At 36.1% G+C, this 24436-nt stretch overlaps 1 protein-coding gene across 1 annotated transcript in view; it reads right to left on the minus strand.

Moving 5' to 3' along the window:
* Window positions 1-24436, minus strand: part of ESR1 (estrogen receptor 1) — a 284811-nt gene that overhangs the window by 156736 nt on the left and 103639 nt on the right. Inside the window, exon 5 of the mRNA XM_080805615.1 lies at window positions 8149-8484. Coding sequence (XP_080661741.1) covers window positions 8149-8484 — 336 coding nt within the window. The remainder of the gene's footprint in view (window positions 1-8148; window positions 8485-24436) is intronic.

Raw genomic sequence — 24436 nt, forward strand, 5'->3', positions numbered from 1 at the left:
GGTCAACTAATCTTCAACAAAGCAGGAAAGAATGTCCAATGGAATAAAGACAGTCTCTTCAATAAATGATGTTGGGAAAATTGGATAGCCACATGCAGAAAAATGAAACTGGACCATTTCCTTACACCACACATGAAAATAGACTCAAAATGGATGAAGAACTTCAATGTGAGAAAGGAATACATTAAAATCCTTGAGGAGAACACAGGCAGCAACCTTTTCGACCTCAGCCGCAGCAACTTCTTCCTAGGAACATCGCCAAAGGCAAGGGAAGCAAGGGCAAAAATGAACTATTGGGACTTCACCAAGATCAAAAGCTTTTGCACAGCAAAGGAAACAGTTAACAAAACCAAAAGACAACTGACAGAATGGGAGAAGATATTTGCAAATGACCTATCAGATAAAGGGCTAGTATCCAAAATCTATAAAGAACTTATCAAACTCAACACCCAAAGAACAAATAATCCAATCAAGAAATGGGCAGAGGACATGAACAGACATTTCTGCAAAGAAGACATCCAGATGGCCAAAAGACACATGAAAAAGTGCTCCACATCACTCGGCATCAGGGAAATACAAATCAAAACCACAGTGAGATACCACTCACACCAGTCAGAATGGCTGACATTAACAAGTCAGGAAATGACAGATGCTGGCGAGGATGCGGAGAAAGGGGAACCCTCCTACACTGTGGGTGGGAATGCAAGCTGATGCAACCACTCTGGAAAACAGCATGGAGCTTCCTCAAAAAGTTGAAAATAGAGCTACCCTATGACCCAGCAATTGCACTACTGGGTATTTACCCTAAAGATACAAATGTAGTGATCCAAAGGGGCACATGTACCCGAATGTTTATATCAGCAATGCTCACGATAGCCAAACTATGGAAAGAACCTAGATGTCCATCAACAGATGAATGGATAAAGAAGTGGTATATATATACAATGGAATACTATGCAGCCATCAAAAGAAATGAAATCTTGCCATTTGCGACGATGTGGATGGAACTAGAGGGTACAATACTTAGCGAAATAAGTCAATCAGAGAAAGGCAACTATCATATGATCTCCCTGATATGAGGAAGTCGAGAAGCAACATGCGGGTTTTGGGGGATAGGAAAAGAATAAATGAAACAAGATGGGATCGGGAGGGAGACAAACCATAAGAGACTCTTAATCTCACAAAACAAACTGAGGGTTGCTGGGTAGAGGGGGGTAGGAAGAGGGTGGTTGGGTTATGGATATTGGGGAGGGTATGTTCTATGGTGAGTGCTGTGAAGTGTGTAAACCTGGCGATTCACAGACCTGTACTCCTGGTGCTAATAATCCATTATATGTTAATAAAAAAAATTAATGAAAAAAAAAAGAAAGGGAGAGACAGAGAACAAAAGTGAGATGCTGCCGATAAATAGAACTGAGTTATTATTTCGTATCAAAAGCACAATGATTCTGATGAACATTTACATTTAAGCACTAACTCATCTGCACTGATGGGTTGTTAAAACTCTTACCACCATAGCAAAAAAAAATTTAATATAACAGCTCAACTTCAAACAATTTTATTATTTTCCATAAAAATGAAATTTTAAGTGAAAAAAAAAAAAGGTAGCATGAGGGGCTTATAGGACATCAAGAAAACCAGCATCCATATTACAGGGGTCCCAGGAGACAAGAGAATGAAAGGGGTAGAAAGTTCATTCAAAGAAATGATGGAAAACTTCCCTAACCAAGGGAAGGAAATAGACATCCAGATCCAGGAATCCCGAAGAGTTGCAAAAAATATGAACCCAAAGAAACCCACACCAAGACACATTAAAATTAAAGTGTCAAAAGTTAAAGACAAAAGAATCTTAAAAGCAGTAAAAGAAAATCAACTTGTTACACACAAGGCTACCACCAGATAAGGCTCTCAGCAGATAACACTACGGGCATCAGCATATTTTTCAGAAACTTCACAGGTCAAAAGAGAGCAGCATAATATATTCAAGGTGCTGAAAAAAAAAAAAAACACCAATTTAGACTCTACCCAGCAAAGATGTCCTTCGGAATTCTGAAGGACAGTCAAGAGTTTACCAGACAAGCAAAAGCTGTACGACTTTATCGTCACTAGCCCTGCCTTACAAGAAATGTTAAAGGTACTTTTTCAATCTAAAATAAAAGGATGTTAATTAGTAATAGGAAAATGTTTGAAAGTATAAATCTCAACAGTAAGGTAAATATAGAGTTAGATTCAGAATACTCTAATATTTTTATGGTGATGCTAAATCACTTGTAAATTTAGCAGGAAGGTTAAAAGACAAATACAGTAAAAATAACTATAATTACAATAATTTATAATGGATGCCTAAGGCAAAAAGGTATAAATTTGTGACATCAAACATAAAACTTTGGGGGAGAGTAAAAAAAAATAGAGCTTTAAAATGTGTTCAAGCTTAACTTGTCAAAATCACCAATATATGTTATAAATACAAGTTGTTACATGTAAGCCTAATGGTAGCTACAAATCAAATAACTATAGTAGATAAAAAATAATAAGAAAGGAATCTAAGCAAAGCACTGCTAGAATCATCAAACTGCAAGAGAAGAAACAGAGGAACAACAAAACAGAAAACAATTAGAAAAATGGCGACAAGTACACATCTATCAATAATTAAGTGTAAATGAATCCTCTAATCCTGAATCCTCTAATCAGACATAAAGTGACAGAATGAATAAAAAACAAGATCCAACTATATGCTGCCTATAAGAGACTCACTTCAGGTTTAAGGACACAAAAAGACTGAAAGTGAAGGGATAGAAAAGGATAGTCCATCCAAATATAAACCAAAAGAAGGAAGGAGTAGTTCTATAAAAGAAAATTCAAGAATTTTCAATTACAGCAAAGACTGTAATAAGATTAAAAAATCATTATATAAGGATAAAGGGGTCAATCCAGCAAGAGGGTAAAGCATTTGTAAATATTTGTGCACCCAACAATGGAGAACCTAAGTACATAAAGCGAGCATTAACAGACCTAAAGAGAGGAATAGACAGCAATTCAAGAATAATAAAGGGCTTTAATATCCCATTTTCAACAATGGATAGATCATCCAGACCAAAAAAAAAAAAAAAAAAAAATCAACAAAGAAACATTGGGCTTAAATAATACATTAGACTTAATGTGAGAGATATCTCATGGTCATGGATTGGGAAAAAAAAAAAACTATTAAAATGTCTATACTACCCAACCAATCTACAGATTCAGTGCAATCTCTTATCAAAATTCCAATGAGATTTTTTCACTGCAATAGAAAAAAAATCCTAAAATTCCTATGGAACCATAAAGACGCTGAATAGCCAAAGTAATCTTTTTTTTTTTTAATTTCTTTTCAGCGTAACAGAATTCATTGTTTGTTTGTTTGTTTGTTTGTTTTTAGTATTCATTGTTTTTGCACCACACCCAGTGCTCCATGCAATACGTGCCCTCCCAATACCCACCACCTGGTTCCCCCAACCTCCCATCCCCACCCCTTCAAAACTGAAAATCAACCCGAGGGTAGCCAAAGTAATCTTAAGAAAGAAGAGCAAAGCTGTAGGTATAAGCATCACACTTCCTGATTTTAAACTATATTACAAAGCCATAGTAATCAAAAGAGTATGGTATTAGCATAAAAACAGTGCCATAGATCAACAGCACAGAATAGAAACCCCAGACATAAACCCAAGCATATGTGGTCAACAAAAGAGCTAAGGATATACAATGAGGAAAAGATAGTCTCTTCACTAAAAAGTGATGGGAAACTGGACAGGCACATGCACAAGAATGAGACTAAAAATAACTTTAGCACAGCCCAATAAAAAGACAACCTACTAAATGAGATAAAATATCCGTAAAACATATACCTGATTTGGCGTTAATATCAAACATATATAAAGAACCCATACATCTCAAGAGCAATAAAAACAATCTGATTTTTAAAATGGGCAGAGAGGGCCCCTAGGTAACTCAGACCATTAAGCATCTGACTCTTGGTTTCAGCTCAGGTCATAATCTCAGGGTTGTGAGATCAAGTCTTGCATCAGGTTCTTCGCTGGGCATGGAGCTTGCTTAAGATTCTCTATTCCTTTTCCTCTATTCCCCTCAATACTTGCATTCATGCTTTATCTTTAAAAAAAAAAAAAAGTAGGCAGAGGACTGAATAGACGTTTTTCCAAAAAGGACATACAAATTGCCCAATACCAATAGGTATATGAAAAGATGCTCAACATTACTAATCATCAAGGAAAGACAAATCAAAACTACAATGAGATATCACCTCACACCTGTTAGACTGGCTTTCATCAAAAAGACAATAGATAAGTGTTGATGAGGATGTGAAGAAAAAGAAATTCTTGTGCGCTGTTGATGGGACTGTAACCTGGCACAGCCACTGTGAAAAACAGTATAGAGGTTCCACAAAAAATGTAAAAAATAACCACCATATGACACCCCACTCCTATTTCTGGGCATATACCAAAGGAACTGTAAGACAGATTTCAAAGAGATATGTATACTCCCATGTTCACTGCAATATTATACATAATAGTCAAGAAAGGAAAACAACCCAAGTGTCCATCAACAGATAAATGAACAAGTAAGATCTGACAGGGCTAGATCCGGATATAATGGAATATTATTTAGCCATGAGAAAAAAGGAAATTCTGCTATTCATAACACATGGATAGACCTTAAGGCCTTATGTTAAGTGAAATAAGCCAAAGACGGAGAGAGATAAATACTGTCTGATGTCACTTAGATGTGGAATTTAAAAAGACAAAAATGTCAAATTCCTAGAAACAGAGAGTAGAAAAGTGGTTGCCAGGTTTTGTGGCATGGGACAGAGAGGGAGAGGTTGGTAAGAATATAATTTGTCAGCTATCAGATGAAAGAGGTCAGAGGATCTAATATAAATCATGATGACTGTAATTGATAACACTGCGTCATACAATTAAAATGTGTTGAGAAAAGAACTTAAGTGTTCTCACCACAAAAAAAAAAGAAAAAAAAAAGCACAGCATTGAATGTGTTAATTAACTAGATGAGAGGGGATCCTTTCACAAAGCCCAAATATATCAAATCGCCACAACTTTAAATATCTTATGCTTTTATTTGTCAATTACACCTCATGAAAACTGAAGTTTTTAAAAATGAAGTCAACTCACAATTTCTGTTCTATTGATAGTATCTAAAGATTAACCAATGTGCACATGGGTGGCTCAATCAGTTAAGCATCTGAGTCCTCATTTTGCCTCAGGTCATGATCTCAGGGTCATGAGATAGAATATGCCTAAGAGTCTCTCTCTCTCCTTTCCCTCGGCCCCTCCTCCCACTCACACACTAATAAATAAATAAATAAATAAAATATTTTAAGTAACTAAATATAAAAAATAAAGATTAACCAAATGTTCCAGTTTTTGAATCATGTAGTTAATTCCAAGTACTTCTAGAACTGGCTTTCTTGCTACTTTTACCAGCAATGTTTTATACTCCATCTCTATTAACCTCAAACCATCACCATATAAATGCAATATTGCCTATAATAGATTTTTGGGATGGACTATTTTTTTTAAATGACAGATGGCATTTGGATATATAAAAGCTTTCCAAAATGTGATTTTGTCAGTTTTCTATAAAGCTTGACAATCATCTTCAAAGTTTTTCCTGAAGACTTATTCTTCCTTCATTTTTCATCTTTTTAAAATCAGTGACTATTTTTATTCTGCTTGGTCAGACAAATAAGCTTTTGATTTACAACAGCTGTATTTCAATAGTGCACACACCAACAATTTCATTTCTGCCTTTATAATTCTTTTTTTAACCATCAATAATAAATCATAGTTTGGTCCAAGGGTTTTGGAATCATTTTGGACTTTTAATCTAATATAATCAAGTGGGTTTGCTATACATCTCATTATCATAAATTTTGTTTAGCTCTGCGTTTAACAATGGGTTAGCTCAGCATGGACATATTTTCTTTCCCTTGATTTCTGTCTCTATTTCATTCCCAAATTTAGATTATTGTCATGAATTCTTCATTTACTGCTAATGTACTTGAACTTCATTCTAGTTATTCCACATGCCCTTCAGGTTTTTATAATTATAAAAATGTCATGATGGAAATCTATAGATAAGTGTGAAGATATATACTTGTGTGCAACAGCACTGTGGAATGAATACTGATAGGACTTCAAGAGGGAAAATATATGCTTACAGGACAACAAAACTTAACAGCAACCAAGAGGCAGTTGCATGGAGCACTGGGTGTGATGCATAAACAATGAATCTTAGAACACTAGAAAAATAAAATAAAATAAAAAAGAGTTGGCTCTCAGGTATATGGCCATAATTTGTTTTCTTTTGTTTTGTTTTTTCTCTTCTCCCAAGGTTTTTTTTTTAAAGATTTATATATATATATATATATATATATATATATATTTGACAGAGAGAGAGATCACAAGTAGGTGGAGAGGCAGACACAGAGAGAGAGAGAAGGAGGCAGGCTCCCTGCTGAGCAGAAAGCTGGACGCGGGGCTCGATCCCAGGATCGGGGCTCGATCCCAGGATCCTGGGATCATGACCTGAGCTGAAGGCGGAGGTTTTAACCCACTGAGCCACCCAGGAACCCCTCCCAAGGTATTTTTTACAAAAGGAGTAACAAATATAAAGACAAAGCGTATAACCTTGTTACATTTAGATTCCAATATCTTCTTACATGGATCTGTTTCACCTGAGAATGGTAAGCTAGGCAGGTGCCCAATAAAATTCTTAATTTCGGAGATGGACAACACTTTTTATTTGCCAGATGGACTAACACTAAAAATCTAAATATGCCTGTCAATTCTCATGTCTCCATTTAATGCAATCTCCATCACCTACATGGATACCCCCTATCAAGTTGGGTTCAAACATTGCTGGCTCCTTATTCAAAGGACCACTTGTTTATATGTTAATATATGCAAATACATTAAATAGTCTCTAAGGCCAGACATTTGTTCACTTGGTCTATAATCAGTGAACTCTGAAATGCAAGCATAAAACTCCACATTTATTTAGTTTAATAAAAACATCCCATGTGTCATAGGCAATAATGAATTTCATCTATTAAAGGAAACCAAACAAGACAATCTCTGTCCAAAACCATTACTCATTTGATCTATAAGCCCAGAAAAAAGATTTAACTTCCTCTTGCCTTGGTTCACCTACGTTAGTTCCTGAATGGATATGTTGGGGCATGGAGGAGGTCATTTTCTAGTCTTGTTTCCATAATAACTAGAGTTCTTCTCCCTGAACAACAAGAGCAACAGTCAAGTTTTACAGGAACACCAATTCTGAGAGAACCAACTGAAGGACCAAGTGTCATTCAGCCAATGATTCCTTCTACAAGCTCCTCTCAGGGATGAGAACCTAATTTATTGTTCCTTGGTATTACCTTTCTCCTAAAATATTAAGAGTTGACAGCTGAGTAAATAACTGGTATTCAGTAAAGACACCTATTATTATCTCTTTAGTCCACAAAGATCTTAAAAGAAAATATTTTAAGGTAAAATTGTCTATTAATAATAGAGGTGCTTTGAACAAAAGTTCTCAATATTACAATTTGTAGTGCATGGATCATTGTGTTAAAAACTTCTGACAATAGCAACACATAATAGTACATGCACTTCTTGGGTTGTGAACATCCCAGATTTTTTGGTTAAAAATAATGCCAGGTTAAAGACTTTAATCTTCTACATTTTGATTTTGAAACATTATCTCCTAATTTCCAGGAGAATTATGGTATGTTGATAGCAAAAATTAACAAATTCAGGGGCACCTGGGTGGCTCAGTGGGTTAAAGCCTCTGCCTTCGGCTCAGGTCATGATCCCAGGGTCCTGGCACGAGCCCCGCATCGGGCTCTCTGCTCAGCAGGGAGCCTGCTTCCTCCTCTGTCTCTGTCTGCCTCTCTGCCTACTTGTGATCTCTGTCCAATAAATAAATAAAATCTTTAAAAAAAAATTAACAAATTCAGAAGGAACCTTGAAACCAATTCAATAGCAAGCTGTTGTTTCCCCCCACGTCTCCCGTGACAGCACAACCGGGTCAGGAGTAATTATTAACTCTCAAAATAAATGTTGAGCTTAGCATTCTTACCTGGCACCCTCTTTGCCCAGTTGATCATGTGAACCAGCTCCCTGTCGGCAAGGTTAGTCAGCAAGCCCATCATCGAAGCCTCACTGAAGGGTCTGGAAGGATCGTAGTCGGAATAGATAATGGGGGGCTCAGCCTCCAACAAGGCACTGACCATCTGATCGGCTGTCAGAGACAAGGCTGGGCTGTTCTTCTTAGTGTGCTTAATCAAGAGTGGGCTTGGCCAAAGGTTGGAAGTCCTCATATCTCCAGAGGACCCCACTTCATTCCTGCCCTCCGCATCATCTCTCTGGCGCTTGTGTTTCAACATTCTCCCTCCTCTTCGGTCTTTCCGTATCCCTGAGAACACAGAAAAAAAAAAAAAAAAAACCACCCGGTTTATTTATTCTTTTCATATTAACTTTCCTACTAAAACCAATTTCAATGCTAATAGCCTTTATTTTATTTACAGAAATATCTGAGGCACAGGTGTACTAGTGTTTACCAACCAGCTACCTAAGAGGTAAAAAAAGATCCATAGCATTGACCGATTTCCATGGTGTAAATACTCCCACTGTGGCAAATTTCAAGCTACTTGTCTTATATCAAGTGGTTTTCAGAATGGCTGGAAAGTTCACAGTGGGCTTTTTGTGAGCTGGTCCAAGCTGATTCTGACAAATGGCTTGTGTGTGTGTGTGTGTCTGCGTGCATGTGTGCACATGCGTGGATGTGTCACAGATGCTATAAAAAGGACAGAATTATAATTACTTATTCTTGAAATATGGTTTAGCATCAAAGACCACTTCTGCCATGGACACTCTTTTAACAGTAGATTTAAAAGTCAATGAAAAAAGCACTTTCTAACCATCCTTATTGTCCAAGTTGGTCTCTTAATGGATGATACAGAAGGAGAATGACTTCTCGGAAATGTATCTGACTCTGGATCCCACAGGTGCTCAGTGAGTCTTTGTGGCTAAGGCTTACTTAAGCACTTGACCTAAGACAGTCAAGTTGTTTACTTGGTTCTAACATTTTCCCAAATGTATTTCTATTTCCCTCATATAAGAGTTTTAAAACAGTTGAAAATAATTGCCCCCCAAAAGCTTACCCAGCTGTGGTTCTCACTAACTAAATTATAGAGAGAAAGAGAAATCCAATCTCTCTTGCAGTGGTTCTTTGAGGTTTCAGCTCAGCATCTTAACCTGGAAAAGGCCATGCTGTGGTGCTGAAATATATCAGCAGAAACAAATATCTTAAAAAGACAAAAATTAACAGAAGCTTCCATATTTTCAAAAATGTTCATCTAGGGGCCCCTGGGTGGCTCAGTCCATTAAGCATCTGCCTTCAGCTCAGGTCATGAGCTCAGGGTCCTAGGATCAAATCTGACAAGGTAGGGCTCCCTGCTTGTGCTCTCTCTCTCTCTCTCTCTCTCAAATAAATAAAATCTCTTTTAAAAAATTAGAAAATTACAAAATAAAGATTTATATGAAAAAACAATCATTTTGGTAAAAAGCTAATACAGTTTTTTTTTTAATATTAAAGACAGGAGAAGAATACACTTTGTAATATATTACCTATTCTCTCACTCATAACAAATGAATGAATAACTAATGTCAGAACTTTATTCTATCCTGTTCTAATTTGTCAAATAATTTGGACAAACGAGTGTTTGTGAATTTTTTATGTGTAACTTTTATTCTTATAGGTCTAGATTAAATATATTAGACACTGCCTTCAAAATATAACAAAGTCACAGACACTTCCTATTTATTCATTATTAAGATAAGCATTTCTCAGAACTCTTAGAATAAGTAATAGTAAAGATTATTATCACTGGGGCACCTGGGTGGCTCAGTGGGTTAAGCCTCTGCCTTCAGCTCAGGTCATGATCCCAGAGTCCTGGGATCGAGCCCCACATCGGGCTCTCTGCTCAGTGGTGAGCCTGCTTCCCCCTCTCTCTCTCTGCTTGCCTCTCTGCCTACTTGTGATCTCTCTCTGTCAAGTAAGTAAATAAAATCCTTAAAAAAAAAAAAAAAGAAATAAAATTAGGGAACCTGGGTGGCTCAGTGGGTTAAAGCCTCTGCTTTCGGCTCAGGTCATGATCCCAGGCTCCTGGGATCGAGTTCCGCATCGGGCTCTCTGCTCAGCAGGGAGCCTGCTTCCTCCTCTCTCTCAGCCTGCCTCTCTGCCTACTTGTGATCTCTCTCTCTGTGTCAAATAAATAAATAAAATCTTTAAAAAAAAGATTATTATCACTAATATACACTCAGCACTCACCATATATTTTAAGCACTTTATATACACTTACATAAAAGCACTTTACGACTAATTTTTTTTTTATTTTACGATGTTATGGTAGTCACCATACAGTACATCATTAGTTTTTGATGTAGTGTTCCGTGATTCACTGTATCCATGTAACACCCAGTGCTCCAGGCAATCTGTGCCCTCCTCAATACCTATCACCAGGCTAACCCATCCCCCCACCCCTCTCCCGTCTGAAACTCTCAATTTGTTTCCCGGAGTCCATAGTCTCTCATGGTTCTTCTCCCCCGATAATCCCCCTCCCTTCATTTTTCCCTTCCTTCTCCTAATGTCTTCCATGCTATTTCTGTATTCCATGTATAAATGAAACCATAAAAAATCAAATCAAAATATGGACAGAAGACATCAACAGATGCTTCTCCAAAGAAGACAAATGAATGGCTAACAGACACATGAAAAAATGTTCATCAATAATTAGCCATCACAGAAATTAAAATCAAAACCACATTGAGATACCACCTTACACCAGTTAGAATGGCCAAAATTAACAAGACAGTAAACAACTGTTGGAGAGGATGTGGAAAAAGGGGAATGCTCTTACACTGTTGGTGCAGCCACTTTGAAAAACAGTGCAGAGATTCCTCAAAAAGTTAAAAATAGAGCTTCCTTATGACCCTGCAATGCACTACTGGGTATTTATCCCAAGGATACAGATGTAGTGAAAAGAAGGGCCATCTGTACCCCAATGTTCATAGCAGCAATGTCTGCAACTTGCTCTTTTTTATGAGCCCAAATGGTAACACAGAAGAAATATGTGGAAACTATGATTAGAGTCCAATATAAGGAAATCGTTTGCAACAGTCAAAGCTGACAATAAAGATAGACTCTGCTACCATGGGAAATGATACTTTGGATCACTGGAGATTCCCAACAATAAGCTACATGAAGACCTTATGGGAATGTTACTGGAGGGATTCAGTTATCCAGTAAGCATTTACACTAGGTGACCTTCAATACACGTTCTCAAGACAGTATGACTCTAAGGTCTTCCATTTGGGATGTAAGACCACTAGCCTTGGAATGAAAAATGTGTGTGGGGGGGTCAAAAGCAAAAACTTCCTTTAGGGTCACATTTCTTAGGAAATTTTGAGGTCAGAATTTTGAGAGGATGAACTGTGATGTTTACCTACTATGGGTGGGGAATGGGATAAAAAAAAAAAAAGGACGTTGTTCTTCGGTGTTAGTACTATTCAAATAGTCTTTATTTCCCTACTCTACAACTTTAGAAAATGATTGGGAATGTGAACAGATCTTATAGGAAATCTGTAGCAGCAATGAAAATCTTTTAATATCTGATCTACATGGAATGATAAAACCAAGGGATTTGACTAAAGAAAAAATCATTAAAAATGACATTGTTTTTCCTGAGTTGAAATCAGGAGTCACCTGATCACAACTATACATAAGCACTTTATTTTTAAAAATAAGGAGCATGCTTTCTATTACAAATGTAATTTATTTTTTAATATTTCAAAGGTAAAGACAGTGAGCCAGAAGATTAACACAACAAAACAAAACACAGTATTACCACCCACTTTAAAAGGCCCCAGCAGTCATAGTGGACAATATGATTTTCAGAAAGGATTTTAGACTCAATTTAGGTACTAAATGCAGCACTTGTCAAATTTATCAAAGTATTTATTTGTTTGGTAAAAATGTGTTCTCTACTTATAATATATATTCACAGATGATACAGTGTAAACAAAGATAGGCTATGTTACTCTCCACTAAGTTTTCAGGTTGGACGGAGAAAGATATCAAGAATCACTCAATACTCATTGGATGGATGGATGAAGGAATGAATGAATGAACTGCCCAAAACACAATGGAAGGGATGAGGTGAGTCAAGGAGGAGGAAACAAAGAAAGCTTCTCCAAGAGAAGTTACATTTAAGCCAAATTGTGAAATTTCCCTTCTTGAAGAAATTAATTGGTAGTCTACTCAGAGTGAGTTGAGTCTCACAAATATATGATCTAGGTTGTGGAACACAAGACAAAAATGGCCACAGGCTTAGCATGCAGAACAATGATACAACTGGAAAGATCAAGAAAAGAGTTGAATATGTATAAAATCATCAAATTGTCCAACAGGGAAAGGTGGATTCAATTAGCATTAGCAAATATCTTCTCTAATTCACCCCTAAATGTACTATATTTTTCAAATGCCGAAGTACCTATAAAATGTACAAACAGGAGACGTCTAGGTGGCTCAGTCAGTTGAGGGTCTGTCGTAGGCTCAGGTCATGATCCCGGGGTCCTGGTATCCAGCCCAGTGTTCGGGCTCTCTGTTCAGTGAGGAGCCTGCTTCTCCCTCTCCCTCTGACCCTCCCTGCCCTCGCTCATTCTCTCTCAAATAAATGAAATCTTTTTTAAAATGTACAAACAGAGGGGGCACCTGGGTGGCTCAGTGGGTTAAAGCCTCTGCCTTCGGCTCAGGTCATGATCCTAGGGTCCTGGGATCGAGCCCCGCATTGGGCTCTCTGCTTGGTGGGGAGCCTGCTTCCCCCTCTCTCTCTGTCTGCCTCTCTGCCTACTTGTGGTCTCTGTCCGTCAAATAAATAAATTTTTTTTAAAAATGTACAAACAGAACAAAAATAGAAAATTGTACATTTTATTTGTCCAACTGCATGTGGTAAGATCCCAGGGCACAGCTCAATGAGGAAGAAATCCTTTTCCATTTGTAAGTAGTAATTGTCACATTATCAGTGATATACCAGTGTCATTTACCAGTAACAATATTGCACAATATTGTTACTGTAATAAAATAAAAATATTTTACAGTGGTTAAAAAAAATCAAATTGGAATTAAGTGGAACAAGGTAAAAAAAAAAAAAGTGACCCAATTTCTACTTCTATTTTAACCTAGGTTAAATGAGAATCACAGATCAGAACCAATGATTACAGGCTGGGTTGCTATGGAACATACAACCAGTTCTTAATTATATAGAGTGATGGCGCATAGGAATGGCACGCATAATTGAAATCCAAAAGCAAAATTAAAAATGCTATGCTCCCCACCAAGACATTTTCCAGAATTCTCTGTAAGCAGCAACCTAGATTGATACATATTTTATTTAAGCTCATTTCCCTTTGTCTAACTTATTTTAACTATCAGGGGAAAAAAAAGTCCAAAAATTAGTTCACAAAGCAGAGGGGGAAAAAAATTAGATTAGATCATGCAAATATTCAACAGGCAGCCTCTTGACAGGTAAGATATTTATTAGCAGCATATAGCATTTTAGCTTATAATGCCATATAAACAAGATGTAGTGTCATTCAGTACAGGAAAATGTCCTTTTCTAGAGTGGCTGAGTAAAATATTCAGCAGCACAACACAAATGTTTTGCAGTGGATATACCAGAATACACACATTATTAGCTCTCAGGTTGTATCATGGATTAGGCAACACCTGCGTCAAAGCAAATTTCTTTACACTCCCTTTTTAAACTGTTAAGCTTACAATAAGCCAAGGATTACCCAGTGGTTTCCTATGAGGGATTGAGAAAATAAATTATCTCTCATCCAGCAAGCCCATTAAGTGTGAATGCCACTAGTTTGAATTTTATCCCCTTGGGTTAAGCCTTCTCTAATACCCTTGTCACACTATTGTAAGAATTTAGAGAGGTTGAGTATAGAACTCGCACTTAGCAGCACTCAGTGTCAATTTGCATGATTCTAATCCACTAGGAAGTGTTAACTTAAGGGAATTTATTAAAATAAGTAAGATGGGCAACTGGAATGAGAATAAAAGGGAGAGAGAAGGTGCACAGGACTCTCTCTAGGTTACAGCTACCATAGGGAATCTCCTCCAAAGCTGCCTGGGATCTGGAAGGTAGGCTGTAAGGCAGCTCAGGGGCTGAGTTTCCTGGCAAGGAGAAAGGGTCTAAAGACACATCAATTGCTTCAAGAATTATGTCCTGGCTCTAAAATAAAAACATCTGTCCTAATGCATCACACGAGGTAGTTTGAAAGAGTACCTCTAATTAACCTCAGAGTTTGTTCTATCGTTCTTTTTCTCTTTTCATTCTTTAAATTCTTTGGCTTGGCTGTTATATCTCAGGAAAAATTAATATGTTATCTGATTATTCATTAATTAAAAGAATTCACTGGATTCTCCCTTTTAAACGTTCTTTTTCTGAAACGATCTTTTTTTTAATACCCTGTGCCTCTACAAAAAGCCAGTATAACTTTAGTAATTTTTCCAGTTCCCCAAGACTACTTTAATGTATTATTAACTATTTCAAGCATTTGCATAATCTCTTTTCTTTTGTTTCTCAATAGTTTCACATTATTCATGAGATACTAAAAAGCCAGACAAAGAAATACACTAAAAGCATTTTAATTCAATATGTTGAAGAAAACAGAAGGGCTAATTAAGAATTAAATAAAGGCAAGAGCTAAGTAAAACCTGCTCCAGAAAAATTCCTCTGCATGGGGGTTTAGCTCAGTGGTAGAGCATTTGACTGCAGAAAAATTCCTCTGCATCAATTCTAATGTTTTATCTTCAAATACTAGAAAAGAATCCTATAAGGTAGGAGCTGTTATAGTCCCCCCTCTAACAGAAGAAATGTTTAGAGTAACTAGAATGCCATAGGTCCCACCAAGAGCAGCTCTGAGATTTGACTCTAAGTGAATTATGTAACCACAAAGTATTATTAATATTGTCCTGGCCCTTTAAGTGTACCAGGTCAAGGGACTATGAATTATCCAGTTCTTTCAGAGGAACTTAATGCTCTTCCCCTTCCTTCTTTCACATCCAATCTAGTATTCCCTTATGTATTTCTTCCATGAGCCTCTTTCTATCTTTATTGTCGTTGTAATTCATGCCCCTATCCCTCCTTGCCTAAATCAATGCAGCAGCTCCTAATGCGTTTCCTTGTCTACTTTCAATCTCCCTTCCAGTCCTATTACCTGGCGGTTGGTTCATCTTCATTCCATACCCATTTCGTCCTATGATTGTCTGTCTGAATCTCTCAAAGACTTCCTTAGCTTACAGCAAGCATTCTATGCTCTGAAAGTTTAGCAGTTCTGAGGAAGTATCAGAGGTGGTGTGGTTGGGACTTCTGGTCACCCTATTGTTCTCCGTTGTCTAAAGCAGCTATGTTTGAGAGACAGAGAGTGTGTGTGTTGTATTGTATTGGGATTAGGGAAAATACTTATTTCTAAGGGAGTTTCCTGGCTTTATTTTACATTTAAAAAGCCACCAATCCACCAATAAAATCAAACATTACATTAAAGCTCATGAATTTCCACAAATAATCCCAAGGTACCTTTCAAGTCTACCTTTACAATTTCCCTCCACAAACCCTATTTTTATGAAACAGGCTTGGACTTTTTATATAATACTTTTTTTATAATACTTTTTTATAATACTTTTTATATAATACCACCAAGTTTTTAATAAAACTTTTTTTATAATACTTTTTTATAATACTTTTTATATAATACCACTTTTTATATAATACTTTGCAACATCACTATCTTTGTCTTTCTATCCCTCTTACACTGGCCTCCCAAACCCAAGTAAGACCTCATTTCAACCACAATCAATCTTGGATGCACCCTAGTCTAGTGGCTCTATCTCCTCTATTCTTGTAACTTTCCTTTCCTCTGCCATTCATTGAACAAAGATCACGTGCTCCCTTCTATGTTTAGCTGCACCTGAGTTCCCCCTCCCTGAGCTATGGCCTGGAACTCTCCCCAGGCAGGAAGCTAGAGCAATTGTAGGACTCACTTCATTTAATTTCTCTTTCTCAAGAAGCAATTCCCCACACTGCCTGATATCGAAGGTTTATAAACAGTTGTTTCATATATTTTATCCAGTTTTTTAAAAGATGTTTCTTGTGGGAGGCAATATGGTTAAAACTGGAAATACACAAATCTGCTATTATAGCTAGAAAGAAACTTCATCATCTCCCTGTCAATAACTGATACTTTAAGTAGACAGAAAATCAATATAGATAAAGTTGACCTCAACAACACTATCAATCAACTTGATCTAGCTAGTATTCTAATACTTATAGAATACTCTGCCAAACAACAGAGGAATATATATTATTCTCAAGTTTCAAGATAGAGCACATGCTGAGCCATAAAAACACCCTGAACAAATATTAAAAGGAAAGATAACATAAACCATTAAATACACTAAAAAGTAGTGAAGTAAACTAGAAATCAATAATAGAAAGATACCTAGAACATTCCCAAATATTTGGAGATTAAACAACATACTTCTAAAGAACATATGGCTCAAGGAAGAAGTCTCAATAGAAGTTTTTAAGAATTTTCAACTAAATGAAAATGAAAATAAAACTTACTATGATATGTGAGATGTAGGAAGAGCAATACTTACAGTATTAAGAAGAAAACTTACAGCATTATATTCATACTTTAGATAAGAAATGTATATTAATAACCCAAGCTCCCAACTTAGGAAACTAGAGAAAGAAGATCAAGTCTAGAGCAAGCAGAAGAGAAATAATAAAAATCAGAACAGAAATTAATCATGTTAAAGATGGGAGCACAAAAAAGAAAATCATGAAACCAAAACTGGTTCTTTGAAAAGATCAACATATTTGATAAATGTCTAGCCAGGATAATTAAGAAAAAAGAAAGAAGACATAAATGACCAATATCACAAATGAAGAAGAGTCACCATCACTGGCCCCATGGACATTAAAAAGTTAATAAAGAAATATCACAAGCAACTCTATGTCCACAAATCTGATAATTTAGATGAAATATGCTAGTTCTCTGAAAGGCACAAACTACCAAAACTTACAACAGGAGATACAAATAACTTGAATATTCCTATACTTATCAAATAAATTGAATTGTGAATTAATAATCTTCCCAAAACTTTACCAGGCCCAGGTGGTTTCATGAGATGTTTCTAAAAAACTAAGAAAGAAACCACGCCAATTCTCTATGGTCTCTTCCAGAAAACAAAAGAAGAGAAAGCACTTTCTAATTTATTCCTTGAGTCCAGCACTACGCTGATACCAAAATCAGATAAAGACATTATAAGAAAGAAAAACTACAAGCCAATATCTCCCCTGAGCATTGGCACAAAAATCCTCAACTAACGTCATGAGGTCAAATCCAGAATGCGTGAAAGGAATTATACACCATGACCAACTGGGACTTTTTCCAGGTATGTAAAGGCAAGTTCAACAATTGAAAAGAAATCAATATTAATCCACCACTTCAATAGAGAAAACAGGAAAAGTCATATGACCATATTAATTGACACATAAAAAGCATTTGACAAAGCTGAATATCCATTCATGACTTAAAAAAAAAAAACCTTCCAGTAAAGTAACAATAGGTAATAACTTCAATTTATTAAAACACATCTATCAACAAAACAAAAAACCTATCACTAACATCTCCTTAATGATGAGAAGCTGGATGCTTTGCCCCTAAAATCAGAAATGAGGCAAGAATGTCTTCTGTTACTCCCTGTTCAATAACACACTGAAAATCCTAGCATGCATAATGAAACAAGAAAAATAAAGGTATACAGATTGTAAAGGACAAAATAAAACTGTCTATATTTGCAGATGACATAGTTGCATTTTCAGAAAATTCCAATGAACTGACAAAAAACAACAACAACAAAAACAACCCTCCTAGAACTAAGAAGTGATTACACCAAGGTTAAAGGATATAAGGTCAATATACAAAAGTCCACTGCTTTCCTTGATATCAGCAGTGGATAACTGGAACTTGAAATTTAAAAAATAACACCACCTCCAATAGTACATGAAATAAAACACTAAGGTATACGGGGCACCTGGGTGGCTCAGTGCGTTAAAGCCTCTGCCTTCGGCTCAGGTCATGATCTCAGCATCCTGGGATAGAGCCCCACGTCAGACTCTCTGCTCAGCGGGGAGCCTGCCTCCTCCCCTCTCTCTGCCTGTCTCTCTGCCTACTTGTGATCTCTGTCTGTCAAATAAATAAATAAAATCTTTAAAAAAAACACTAAGGTATAAACTATGTACAAAATAGAGGATTTCTATGTAGAAAACTAAAACACTGATGGAAAAATAAAAGATCTAAAAAATTGAAGAGATACAGTCATGAATTGGAGATTGACTATTGTTCATGTTCAGTGTTCAGTACTATCAAATGTCGAGTCTTCCCAACTCGACCCATAGATTCAGTGCAATCCCAATCAAATTCCAAGCAATTTATTTTGCAGAAATCAACAAACTGATTCTAAAGTTTAAATGAAAAGGCAAAAGACCTAGAACAGGCTTAAATACTAAAGGAGAAATGAAATGCTGAAGAAATGGGGGGACTTACATTACTTGATTCCAAGACCTACTATAAAGGCTATAGTAATATAAGATAGTGTGCAGTGAAAGAATGGACTAGCAGCCCAGTGAACCAGAAGAATGAGTCCAGAAACAGAACCACACACATATAGTCAACTTGTCTTACAAAGGAGAGAAGGCAATTAAATGGAGAAAAGATAAGTTTTTTCAACAAATTTTGTTGGAAAAACTGGACATCCACATACAATAGAGTCTAAACACAAACTGTACACCTGACACAAAAATTAATTCAAAGTGGATCACTGACCTAAATGACAATGAGAAACTAAAACTTTTTGAAGAAAACAGAAAAAATTCTAATGATCTGGAGTTTGCTGGTTTCTAACACAAAACCAATAACACAGTCTAATAAAAAAAGAAATTAGTAAGTTGGACTTGCATTAAAATTAAAATTTTAAATTCTACTCTGAAAAAAACACTGTTAATAGAATAAAAAGACAAGTCACAGACTGGGAAAAATATTTGCAAAGTTCATATTAGATAAAAGACTTGTAATAAATTATTGAAAGAACTCCTAAAACTCAATAAAAAGGAGAAAAGAACTTTTAATGGGCAAAAGAACTAAAGAGTCCCTGCACTAAAAAATATTTATATACAATTAATTGGTAAGAAAAAAAATGAAAAGATGCTCATTATCACTTGTTATTCAGAATTTGCAAATTAAAACAACAATAAAGTATTACTACATACCTATTAAAATAGTTAAAATCCAAAACACTAACAAATACCAAGTGCTGACAAGAATGTGGGGCAGCAGAAACTTTCATCCATTTCTGGTCAGAATGCAAAATGGTACAGTATAGCTACTTTGGAAGACAGGCTGGCAGTTTCTTATGAAGCTAAACACAGCCTAACCACATGGTCCAACTGTGCTCTTAGGTATTTACCCAACTGATTTCAAAAGTAATGCCCACACAAAAATCTGCATTCAAATGTTTCTATCAGCTTCATTCATAATTTCCACAGACTGGAAACAACCAAGATGTCTTTCATAAATGAAGGAATAAACAAAACAGTGATACATCACTACAGTTGAATACTATTCAGTGATAAAAAAAGAAACAAGCTATCAAGCCATGAAAAGATACAGATGAAATGTAAATGCATATTGCCAACTAGTCAGTCTAAAAAAGTTACATACTTTAATTCCAATTATAGGGTCTTCTAGAAAAGACAAAACTACAGAGATGCTAAACAGATCAGACGTCACCAGGGGTTTAAGGCAAGAGAGAGAGTTCAAATGGGTAAAGCACAGGATATTTTATAAGGTAGAGAAACTATTCTGTGTTACAGTAATAGAAACTACTTTACAGTAATATGTTACTATAATGATGAACATAGACACTGAGTATTTTCCAAAACCATAAAACTTTACAGGACAAAGAATAAACCTAACATATGCACATTTTAAAAATCATTTAGAAAATCAGGGGATTCCAGGGTACAATGAAGAATGTTACAAAAGAATCCAAAGGTATGAACCAATTTTACAGAGGGAGGTAGAGAAATAAGGTGATAACTTAAGTAATTTGGAAATAAGTGGAGTCTGTTAAGACTAAAGGCAAAAAGAACTGGACACAAACACTGTTCTCCAGTTGATAAATTGTTAACAATTGTGAAAACACTATATACGTATAATGGAATTAAATGATTAAGTAGATGAATAGCAGATGGTGGGAGCCAAGAATCACACTATTGGAGTACAAAGCGACAGATATGTAAGAAGAGGCTAGAATGATCAATGTTCCTATAATGGTTAACACAGATACAGACGGTTATGTATAAAAATATAATAGGGGCTCCTGGGTGACTCAGTCAGTTAAGCACCTGACTCATGATTTCAGCTCAGATCATGATCTCATGGGTCATGAGATTGAGCTCCAAGTCGGGCTCCAGGCTCAGTGGCCGGACAGCATGAGATTCTCTCCCTCTTTGGGAGGGAAAATACCTCAATATAATAAAAAAAAAAACCATATATTGGGGTGCGTGGGTGTCTCAGTCAGTTAAGCGTCTGTCTTCGGCTCAAGTCATGGTTCCAGGGTCCCAGGATCAGGCCCTGCATTGGGCTCCCTGCTCAGGAGAGACCCTGCTTCTCCCTCTCCCTCTGCCTGCCACTCTGCCTACTTATGCTTTCTCTTTAGTTCTCTGTCAGATAAATATAACCTTAAAAAAAATAAATAAAAGAAAGGCCATATATGACAAACCTACAGCTAACATACTCAATGGTGAAAAGCTGAAATCTTTTCATCTAAAATCAGGAACAAGATAAAGATACCACTCCTGCTACGTGTATTGAACACAGTATTAGAAGTCCTACCCAAAGCAATTAGGCAAGAAAAATAATTAAAAGGTATTAAAATTGGTAAGAAGAAGTAAAACTGTCATTATTTGCAGATGATTTGGTACCATATATAGAAAACCTAAAGACTCCACTAAAAAATTATTAGAACAATAAATGAATACAGTAAAGGTACAGAATACAAAATACACAGAAATACGTCAAATTTCTAAATGCTAATAATGAACTATCAAAAAGGAATTAAGAAAACAATCTCATTTACAATTGAATCAAAAAGAATAAAATTCCTACAGATAAATTTAACCAAGGAGGTGAAAGACCTATTCAGTGAAAACCATAAGACACTGATAAAATAAATTGAAGAAGACACCAAAAAAATGGAAAATATTCCATGTTCATGAATTGGAAGAATTAATTATTGTTAAAATGTCCATACTACCTAAGGCAATCTATACATTCAAAGCAATCCCTATCAAAATCCCAATGGCATTTTTTCACCAAACCAGAACAAATAATCCTAGATCTGTATGGAACCCCAAAAGACCCTTAATAGCCAAAACAATCTTGAGGAAAAAAAAAAAAAAGCTGGAGATACATTCTTCCGATTTCAAACTATACCACAAAATTGTAATAAGCAAAACAGTTTAATATTAACATAAAAACAGTCATATAGATCTATGTAACAGAATAGAGGGTTCAGAAATAAAACCACATTGTGCTCGCTTCGGCAGCACATATACTAAAATTGGAACGATACAGAGATTAGCATGGCCCCTGCACAAGGATGAAATGCAAATTCGTGAAGTGTTCCATATTTTTGAGAAAGTCAATTATCATATGGTTTCACTTATTTGTGGAGCATAACAAATAACATGGAGGACATAGGGAGATGGAGAGGAGAAGGGAGTTGAGGGAAATTGGAAGGGGAGGTGAACCATGAGAGACTATGGACTCTGAAAAACAATCTGATGGTTTTGAAGGGGTGGGAGGTGGGAGGTTGGGGGAGCCTGGTGGTGGGTATTATGGAGGGCATGTATTGCATGGAGCACTGGGTGTGGTGCATAAACAATGAATTCTGTTACGCTGAAAAGAAATAAATTAAAAAAAAAAGAAATAAACCCACATTTATATGGTCAATTAATTTATGACAAAGGAACCAAGAATATACAACAGGAAAAGGACAGTCTCATCAGTATATGAAGCTTGGAAAACTGGACAGCCACATGCAAAAGAAGGAAACTAGACCACTGTCTTACCCTATATACAAAAATTAACTCAAAATTGATTAATGGTTTGAATGTAATACTTGAAACCATAAAATTCCTAGAAGAAAACATAGGCAGTAAGTTCCCTGACATTGGTCTTGGCAAAATTTTTGTAATCTGGCTCCAAAGACAAGGGGGAGAAAAACAAAAATAAATGCATGAGACTATATCAAACTAAAAGGCTTCCAGACAGGAAAGGAAATCATCAACAAAATGAAAAGGCCACCTACTGAATGGTAAAAAAATATTTGCAAATAGTCTATCCAATAAGGGGTTAATATCCAAAATATATTAAGAAGTAAACAATAAAACAAAAACAATCTGATTTTAAAATGGACAGAAAATCTGAATAGAGATATTTATAAAGACATACAGATGGCCAACAGGCACATGAAAAATGTTCAATGACCCATATTACCAGGGAAATACAAATCAAAACCTCAATGAGATATCACCTCATACCTGTTAGAATGACTTCTATCAAAAAGAGAAGAAACAGGAGCTCCTGGGTGGCTCAGTCAGCTAATTATTGCCTCGATTTTGGCTCAGGTCATGATCTCAGGGTTGAGATCAAGCCCTGTGTCTGGCTCCATGGTGGGTGTGGACCCTGTTTAAGATTCTCTCTCTCCCTCTCCCCCAACCCACCCCACACTCCCTCTTTCTCTTGCTTAAAAAAAAAAAAAAAAGAATAACAAGCATTAGAAAGGATGTAGACAAAAGGGAATGCTTTTGCACTGTTGGTATGGATGTAAATCAATACAGCCACTGTGGAAAACAGTGCAGAAATACCTCAAAAAACTAAAAACAGAACTACTATATGATCCAGCTATTTCACGTCTGGGTATTTATCTAAAGAATAAGAAAACACTAATTCAAAAAGATATATGCACCCCTGGGTTCACTGAAGCATTACTTACAACAGTCAAGATGTGACAACAACCTAAGTGCTCATCGATGGATGAATGGATAAAGTCAATGTAGTGTATAAATATACATTGGAATACTACTTAGCAATAAAAAAGAAGGAAATCTCGCCTTTGCAACAACATGGATGAACCTGAAGGTATCATGCTAAGTGAAATAAGTCAGACAGAGAAAAACAAATACTGTATGATTTCACTTATATCTGGAATCTCAAACACAAAACAGATGAGCACATAGAGCAAAACAAAAACAAACTTATAAACACAGAGAACATATTAGTGGTTACCAGAAGGAAAGAGGGTTGAGGGGGTAGTGGGCAACTGGGTGAAGGGTATGGTGATGGATGGTAATGAAACTTATGGTGGTGATCACTTTGTAGTAGGTACAAATATTAAATTATGATATTATACACCTGAAATTTATGTAATGTCATATGCCAATTTCACCTCAATTATATATATAATTCTATAATAATGATTGTGTTATCTTTGGAGACGATCATAAAGCTCGTCAAGAGAAAAAGTTAAGGCTGCCAGAAACAGCAGCCATAAACAGAAACTAGAGAGATGATACCTTTACTGCTTAAGAAGGTTTCATCACCATCTTCAGGGTGCAGAATACGCTTTGTAATTGGGCACATACATTTAATGCTGTTGTATCTTTTTATCTTGTCCTAAAATATAAGGATAGAGGGAGATACAGATAGAGAGACAGAGGAAGAGAAGATAGACGTAAAAAGAGAAAGAGAAATCTGTCCAGAAAGCTCTTCCTCTTTCATGTACCCACTCCTTTCCCTTGTCTATTCAACTCCTACTTATCTCTTTAAATCCAGTTAAATATCCCTTCCTCAAGAAGTTTTCTGTGATCCTCTACACAAGCAATCAACTAAATGCTGTTCTCATAGAATCCAATGCTTTTCCTTCTCAGCATTTACTGAAATTACAACTAAAATATCAATTTACACTTTAATATTTTTAAATGGCTGTGTAATCCCAAACCGATTACAGGGATGGAGTCAACATATTCCAAAGGGAGTCAATATTTTATAACCTCCCAATCTAACACAATTCTGTAGCGGGCCCCAACATTTATTGTACGTATGAATACAGTGTGGTTATTATCATTTTCAGAGCTAATACCCTCTTCTAAGACCACTAAAAT

This window comes from Martes martes, assembly GCF_963455335.1.
Source record: "Martes martes genome assembly, chromosome: 6".
Lineage (NCBI taxonomy): Eukaryota > Metazoa > Chordata > Mammalia > Carnivora > Mustelidae > Martes > Martes martes.